Source organism: Alexandromys fortis, unplaced genomic scaffold (genome assembly GCF_014885135.2).
Source record: "Alexandromys fortis isolate MF-2015 unplaced genomic scaffold, M_Fortis_MF-2015_v1.1 scaffold_160, whole genome shotgun sequence".
Classification (NCBI taxonomy): Eukaryota; Metazoa; Chordata; class Mammalia; order Rodentia; family Cricetidae; genus Alexandromys; species Alexandromys fortis.
This window is the reverse complement of record NW_026068035.1, coordinates 3,028,206-3,037,291: the sequence shown is the minus strand read 5'-3', so window position 1 is coordinate 3,037,291 and position 9,086 is coordinate 3,028,206. Positions and strand designations below refer to the sequence as shown.

Here is a 9,086-nt window from a genome sequence, read left to right as displayed (position 1 = left end):
GGAGGAGGGGAAGAAGTGTAAATTTTTTGAATGGAAAAATAAATAAAAAAAGGAAAAAAATAAAATTATTTTTAAAAATTTAAAACAATAGACTAAAACCTTTCACAAGATATTAAAATATTCTGGAATACAAAATCCTCTGCATACCTAGTATGTATATGACATAATACATCAAATGTATATACCTATAGAACAGTCCACCCAAACACCAACAGGTATACAGTCTGTCAGCAGCACACAGAGGCTTCTCTAAAATCAACCACATCTTGGGACATAAAACAAATCTTTTACAAATTCAAAAAGGTGGAAATAATACCACATCTCCTCTTTGACAATGGTGTAAAAACTTACAACTGATAGAAAACATCTTTACTAAATACCCAAATTCACTCACTTATTACATCTCTACCAAATACCCAAACTTACTGACTTATAACATCTCTACTAAATACACAAACTCACTTATTACATCTCTACTAAATACACAAACCCACTTACTACATTTCTACTAAATATACAGACTCACTTATGACAGCTCTACTAAATATACAAACTCAAACTTATTGAGTTTGTATGACTATGAATGATTAATGGAGCAAAGGAAAAAATCAAGAAATGAATTTCAAAAACTGTAGTGGAACTATACAGAAACAAAAACACAAGCAATAACCCTCTTTGGGCACACTGAAAGCAGTCCTGTGAGGGAAATTTATAGCTCTAAGTGCCTACATAAAAAAAAAAAATCAGGGCTGGAGAGATGGCTCAGAGGTTAAGAGCACTGACTGCTCTTCTGGAGGTCCTGAGTTCGATTCCCAGCAACTACATGGTGGCTCACAACCATCAGTAAGGAGATCTGGTGCCCTCTTCTGGCCTGCAGGTATGGAGACTGAACACTGTGTACATAATAAATAAATAAATAAATAAATAAATCTTTAAAAAAATCAGAAAGAGTGCAAATAAATAACGATGCAACTCAAAAACTTGAAAAAACAGAAAGAAACCAAATCCAGACACAGTAGAAGGCAAGAAGTAACAAAACAGTGCAGAAATTAATGGAAGAGGAACAACAAGAACAACAACAACAAAATACAAAGACTCAACAAATATAAGAGCTGCCTCCTCGAGATGATAGGCAAGACAGACAGAGTTCTGGCCTAACTAACCAAGGGGAGAAACAGGGACCTGAATTAACAGAATCAGAAACAAACACAGAAATGCTACAATGGGCATCAGTGAAATTCAGAAAATTATAAGGAAATACTCTAAAAACCTGTGTTTCATTAAGTTGGAAAATCTAAAAGAAATAGATAATTTCTAGACTCAGTGAAACCACCAAAATTAAACCAACAAGAGATCAACAACCTAAGCAGATCTTAACAAGCGAGGAGCCTGAAAGAGTTATAAATAGCCTTCCAATTAAAATCAGGCCAAGAGCAGACGGACTCAGCGCAGACTCCTAGCAGACTCACAGGCCCATAGCCCTTTTTACACTACTAACAGGAAGAAGTGGAAGGCACACTACTCAACCCCTACACAGCCAGCTTTACTCGGACACCCAGACAGTCATGAGGAATCATACTATAGAAAACTCACTTGAAAACACCTACAGTACATATACAATACACACTGTACAAAAGAAAATTTTATCCTGGCTGACAATGTTCCCTTCCAAGAGCCAAAGGCCATCTAACAGAAAACCCAAGACCTAGCGTGAGATGGTTCTTTTGAGTTGTTAGCCAGGGTCACCCAAGAGACTTCCAAACATCACCATTACTATCTCAATTGGTAGCCCCTGCTCTAGAAGGTAAAGTCCCTATTGCTAAGGATGCTATGCATTTCAGACACAGGGCCTAGAAGCCCCTGGGCTGGAATATTTGAAAGTCCTCTCTTGGAGGGCTAGCTTTCATGGTATGGGAAGGCACCAATGGAGGAAGCAACCAATAATCTTATCCAACTTTGATGTCAATGAACCACAACAATGACCAGCATAGCAAGATTACTCTCAGGGTACAATTAGGGGCATGTATACCTTCATGTAACCAACAACTCTCTATTTGGACTTAAGACCTTCTCAAAAGAGGGAAATCATGCCTGGTACTGAAAACTTAGCTAACTACCAGGGCTAGTGACATCATGGAATCTGCTGCAAGACACTATCCAATAGGAATGCCAGAAGCTACACCAAACATGACTACCGACACATCAGCTGAAGGACAACAACAACAGACATGACAGGGTGGAACACAAGACCTACAGGCATCTAAGGAAGGCTGAGAGCAGGAGAAATGGCCTTCCCTAAGGGAAGAGCACACCAAGAAGTTATCTACTGAGAGATGGTTAGCCTCTGAAAACACATAGACACAAATAGCATCGTAGAGGTTGAGCAGACTGTATTTGTGTATTTAAGAACACACACACACAAAACAAACAGAGATACATATACAAATATTTATGTAACAACAATTAAGGAAGAGGCTATGAATTTGAGAGCAAGGAGAGGTATGCAAAAGGGCTTGGAGGGGAGAAAAAAGAAATGATATAATTAAAACAAAGAACTGATTTCAAAAGTTGTATTTTAGAAAATTTTCAAGACTAAATGCTTCATTAAAATTATAAAAATAAAATATTGATTATAAAAAAGCTTTCAAGCATAGAGCATATATAAATTATATCTACACAAATCACATCTGCACATGTGAGATGCTCATTGGCATCTATGCAGATATATCATATAAAATAAACGGATATTGTAGAAGTAAGATTTTTTTTTTTTTGCTATTTAGCAACATCTCAAGAACATAGTATATGTTGGGCTGGTGGTAATTACAGAACAAGGTTTTCTAAATTTGAATGCATCGTCGACAACTGAATTCTAAGGAGAGAAAGTCCAATTTAGTCTTTGAAATCATGTTTGAAGCACATTACTATAAAACACCCGGCTGGATTTTTAGCTGACGTCACAGGTGTGTGGTGCTCCAAGAACTAACACATTACCCAGTGAGCCACACACCCGTCTGAGCCGAGTGTGAAACACGGGCATCATTATGTTCAAAGGAAAGCACGCAGCAGGCAGAGCAGCAGCCCAAGAAGCGAAGCTCCTAGCATCAATTATCTAAATTATCCTGCCTGATATTTTAGACAGGTTTCCTGGAACTGCCAAGCCAGTGTTCCTGAATTAGGACAGATTTGTTTGTTTTCGTTTTTGTTTGTTTTTATTTTTAAAAATTTTCTTTCAGGACGTGCTATAGGGGTGGAGGAGGATACAAAGGACTGGAAGGTGGGCAGAATTGGGGTACATGATGTGAAATTCCCAAAAATTCAATAAAGAAATTATGTTAAATAAAAAAAGAAAGAGTAAAAATCATTGTGTTACAAACACTCCTTGAAGCCTGGGTTAAGTCCTCTATTTGAACTGAACATTCTCTACACAGAATGTCCTGATATGACTAGAGTCAGGAGCATGGATAACTGGAAGGGCCGGGTAAGGGAGGACCCCGTACGGCATACCTGTCTGCAAGCCTCTGCAGATGACAGACAACTCCCACCCTTGTACTCAGCTCTTGGCAAGTAGTATTATCTTTTTAAAAATGTCATATGATAATTGCTTGCACAAAATAACAGGTCAGAGAGAGAGAATGCCTGCTGATACAGCAAATCCACATGCCGCTAGAGTTCAGTGACAGGCATGATGGTGCGTGATGCTGAGTTATCTACTTTAGTTACTGGAAAAGATGAAATCAGAATTTATTTTTTTAAAACATGAGAAAGTTTTATTATGAAAAAAAACCAAAGGTATTATTAGGAGATACAGTAATACCAGTATCCTATTAATGACCCCTTAAAATACTATTTACTAAAGAGTTTATTTTTAGAAATAATTCACTAGCCAGGTGGTGGTGGCACACACCTTTAATCCCAACACTTGGGAGGCAGAGACAGGCAGATCTCTGTGAATTCAAAGCTAGCCTGGTCTAAAGAACGAGTTCCAGGACAGTTAGGGTTGTTACACAGAGACACTCTGTCTTGAAAAACCAACCCCTGTAAAAGAAAAATTCATAAGGAAATAATATAAGAAATGATTTGAGCTCATTATATTTCCCATAATTCTGCTGATATACAAATGCTAGTTATAATTTCTTGTCTGAGATACTACAATTGATAGCAAGGTAATAACAAGGACTAAAAGTAGCATAACATAGGCTCAATATAGCTTACCAGTGTGGGTACACTGAGAGAAGATGGCATCAGAAGGTCATCCACATACCTGCAAGTAGGAATTGAGGACGTGGCTTTGGATTTCATCCATAGTGTCTGTTCCATAGGAGACAGTGCCCAAATGGAGTCGCTTGAATACCATCTCGTTCTGAGTGAGAGTCCCTGTGATGGGGAGAGCAGCAGCAGTGAAGACGGGCAGTTAGGGAAGGCTCTGCTGCTCTGTGAGGAGCTCTGGCTAGGAGGGCTGCTGGGCGCATTGCTGACTGTCCCTGGGACACCTGTTAGAGATGCAAAGTCCCAGCAGAATGCTCATCCTGACCGGGAGCCTTAGGAGTTTTTCCCAAGCATGTCACATTAACAATGAAAGGTCCTCTAGAAAAATGAGAAGTTGAATCTCTGCCTTTGAAATTACGATCTGTTAACTGGCAGAACGGCAACTTCTGCTGTTCTGAATAAGGCATACATAGGAAGCTAAGTCACCAATGACTCAGTCACAGTACTGAGCTGGAGAACAACATGACCTAGCCCCAAATTAGCATGGCTTAGTAGACTTAAAGACTGACTTTTGAAAGCAATCATTACTGGTAGAGAGGTAAATGCTATAGATGTTTAACCCTTAGCACATATTTATGTCCCTTACAATGAGAAGAAAGGGTTGTGAGACGGGAGACAATTTCCCTCACTGAGTTTCTAAGAAAGCCATTATTTAACAGTGTCTCCTCAAAGCAGAGCAGACGTATTAAAATGACTATACCCAGGACTGCAAATAGTTAACCCATATATCTCATGTAATGCACACACTGCAGTACATGCACATGATTAGTTCACCTGATTTCACAGAAGTAAAACAACAAAGGAATGCTTAAATGCCCTTTTAGTTGAGAACTGGGAGCTGCCATGCAAGGAACTTGAGTCTCGTCTGCACTGGGGCTTCCGCACTGGACTCAAAGCACATACAGCAAGGTTAGCAACTGACAGTGAGCGGTGTGACGGCCAACCGGTGGCTTTTCATACTGTTACAAAACATCTCTATGCCTTTTATTTTCTTTGGCATACATGATATTGACAGGACCTATCAATGACTAGTCTCAATTTATGTTCAGAGCAAAATGGGTTATTGACTTAGAACTTTCCAGAATAATACAGGATCTTCTTTACAAAAGAGCAGATCTGTACATTTTGACAAGCCCTCTTAGACACATTTATTATAACTTTACAAATTCCTCAAGAGCAACACTGGCTGTAGCCTTGTGCGCTCACTGTGGGCTCTATACATCTGGAGTAGATGGCTCCAGCTTCAGAGAACTGGAAATGAAATCATTATGTAAGATGTAGTTTATGGCAGTCTCAAAGTGGAAATAGCTTAAAATACATGTTACATTAAATATCACAACAGCAGCCCAGCCTCAGGTAAAAGGGGAGCTCTGTATATGGTATATAACAAAGATAGACAGGATTCCAGCACCACGAAGTCAAAGGTAATAAAATAAAACACTAACTGGTAAACAGAAAGTTCCCAAAGTATGTGTTCCCAAAGTTGACAATATTCTAGACGAATTATATGCAAAAATGTTGTTTTAGATGATTTGATGTAAATAGCAATTTTTTATAGACTTTTCTCCTTGATGATAACTTAGAATGGGCCAAGGAGGTCAGTATTTTATTATGAACAACTCTATATGTAAAGTTAAAATAATATTACAACAAACACTGATATAGGTTAGACTAATAATGAGAAGCTGTTTATAAATAATTTAAAATAATTTTATTGAGAATTTGATACATTTTCATCATAGCCATTCTCCCTTCTCCAACTCTTCACAGTGCTATCTCCACGTCCCTTCTCCCTCAACTCTGTGTCACCTTTCCTGCCCTCTCACACCCGCACATCCCTTCACTCCTATCTCCGCAGGCATCAAGGCCAAATTAAACTGGCCAAATATTCTTAGATACGTGGACTTCCATGGGAATGTGGCTGATATATCATAGAGAAGAATGGCCTCTCCCAGAAGCCAACAACTGCCAAAACTCCAGTCAGGGTGGAATATCATGCCCGCCTCCCCAATTCTTTGTCTTCAGACAATCTTAGGCAAGTACTATAGACTCGTAAGTAATAACAGTGCACCTCTGCTATGCTCTGCGCTGCCATGACTCCAGGCCGAGAAGCTTTCCTGGGGAAGTTTAGTGGGTTGTGGTCAGGCATCTACTACACCCAGCCAGTCTCCTGTGTCCAGCTGAGCTGCTGCTCGTGTACAGTCTTGTCATTACCCAGCATAAGTCATCCTAACCTCTTCTCTCCCTCAGAGCCCAAAAGCTTAATGCAGGTTCACACTGTATTTCCTTCATAAATTGCTGTAAACCATAATTAACTCTTGCTTTTATTTCAGATCTTTGTTAAATGTGCTGTAGAGACATTGTGTTCATCTGCAAGAGCCCTGACTGAGAAGCAAGACCCTCACCACTGCCTCCTTACAGTGACATACCACCAAAGGTGGCGCAGGGATCTCACAGGCATCCGGGTGGCACACTGGATGTGTACAGTACCAGACATGGAAGAGGTGCTACCAACTGCACCCTGATATCACCCTAATCCCAGTTCTTCCTCCTGCTCTCTTTGTGAACCTCTTGAAGGTATTCTTAAATTCATGCCTAATATTTTCTAAAAACCACTCCCCACCTGTGCTATATTTATAAAACAGAAATCTCTTGATTAAAAGTAACCAGTAATTTGATATGGTTCACCCTTCTAGATATGAACTGCTCAGGTCAGACAACAGAACTCTTCAGTATTCCATCTAGAGCTACCTTTTTTTTTTTTTTTACACCGTTTGACACACCTGGTTGTTACCTTCCACAGCCCCCAACTCCCACATCTCCACAAACTTCAAATAACTGGGGAATTGCCTATCTGGCAAACATTCATTACAAGGCATCTGCAAACATAGGGTTGGTGTAGTAAACAACTAGAGTTCACACGCCTGTGCTGTTTGCTGTCAGCTACTTCACACCCAGTCTTTAAAAGTGTGTAGGGTAATTCATGACATCTCAAACACATAAAGTATGGCAGTGTGGATTCCTTTGCTCAAAATCCCACAGCTAGAGACAAGCATCGGAAAAAGCCTTCCTTCCAGAGGCCTCAAATGCAAGGAAGGGAAGGCAAGGCAGGGAACACTCTGAGAGGGTGAGTGCTCCAAGAGACCAGCAGCGAGACGTGGAGAGGAGTGCCCTCAGGGACGGCATGGAGGCAGACCCAAGGGACAGGGCTCAAGGAGGCCAAGAGAGAAAGGTCTAGAAGCATAAACCAGGCTAGTTTCCAACTCTTGACTCTGCTTTAGCCTTTGGAATCCTGGCATTATAGTTGTGTGCCACTGTTCCCAGCTAGGGATCTGGCCTCCTACGTGCTGGGATGAAAGCTCTGGCTCTGGGCAGGCTATGAAGGTCTGCATCACATGCTTGTCCTCCCAGCTTGACTCTCCATTATCTCGATGTCACCCCCAAAGTCCAGCTCATGACTTGGAATGAAAATTGCTGCTGATAAAAAGAATGAAGAAAAAAGTTTAATTAAAACTGGAAACTACCAAGATGTGATGTGGCCCAAACCTTTAAGCCTAGTGCCTAAGCTGCAGAGGCAGGTGGATCTCTTTGAGTGCCAGGGCTGTCTGGTTTACAAGGTTCCAAGTCAGCCAGGGATGTGTAGTAAGACCCCATTTCAAAAAAAAAAAAATAATAAACTTGAAAACAAACAAACAAAAACCTGATAAAACAAAAGAAAAACCTAGGGACTAGGGATGCATGGGAGAAGGCATATATGACACTACGTATTTGCATCATGTATCAATCATTTGATGGGGTATTTTTTCCCCAGGTTACTGGCAAAGAAAAATCTAGCATTTCAAACACAACAGGTCCACAGTGGTATCAGATGCTTTCCCAACACAAAGACATATCATTATAATCAATCCATTCGAACTATTTCTAGACAGTGAATTTAGGGTTTGAATGTGCCTATTTAATCATCCTTTTTTAGCCCGTGATATAGTATGTCCACTCTAAGTTTCCCAAGTTCAACAATGCTAGCTACTGTATCTTGCATCTTAGCATCTTTGGGGAAATCTCAAGAGTAATATCACACATGCACAAAGACGATGAGGGAGGGGGAACCACAGAGAACACTAAAATGTTAAATATATTGTTGCACAGTACATTTAAGAGACATGATGTAAAAGGTAACAGAAACCTAGGTTACAACTATTATCTCCTCCTCTTAGGATAATAATTATGAAGATAACTATAATATTTCCTCCTCCCAGAGAAGATATTATAAAGCTCTGTATTTAGATTTCTTTCCTTCTGCTATGCAGCCCAGCTAGTCTCACTTGTAATTATCCTGCCGGAGCCTACTGAGTAGGCATATTTATACTATGAAATGTTTTAATTTTTGATGCTATTCTAAATGAAATTGCCTTCTAACTCAACCTTGGGATAGTTTATTGCTAGTATATAAAAGTACAATTCATTGTTCAGAGTGCTTTTGTTGTCGATACTTTGGCTATTAGGTGTGTAGAGATCCACGGTGATTTCTATATACAAGACTTCACCATACATAAGTAGACAGTTTTACTCTCCTTTATAACATGGACGCTACTTCTTTTTCATGTCTACTTTGCTCTGGATAAATGTCTACTCATTCATAGCAGAATTATCTCCAATAATCAAAAAGGGAGAAACAACCCCAATGCCCATTCATTCATTCATTCATTCATAGGTAGATAAATAGAATGAAACACACACACATACACACTAGAATAGTCTTTATCAGAAGAAATAATGAAGTACTCACTATATTCTACACTAGGGATTAATCTTGAAAA

At 39.7% G+C, this 9,086-nt stretch overlaps 1 protein-coding gene across 2 annotated transcripts in view; it reads right to left on the bottom strand.

Moving 5' to 3' along the window:
- Positions 1-9,086, bottom strand: part of Atp9b (ATPase phospholipid transporting 9B (putative)) — a 199,817-nt gene that overhangs the window by 45,180 nt on the left and 145,551 nt on the right. For both annotated transcript variants that reach the window (XM_050165010.1, XM_050165009.1), the window contains exon 14: positions 4,265-4,377. In XM_050165010.1, coding sequence (XP_050020967.1) covers positions 4,265-4,377 — 113 coding nt within the window. The remainder of the gene's footprint in view (positions 1-4,264; positions 4,378-9,086) is intronic.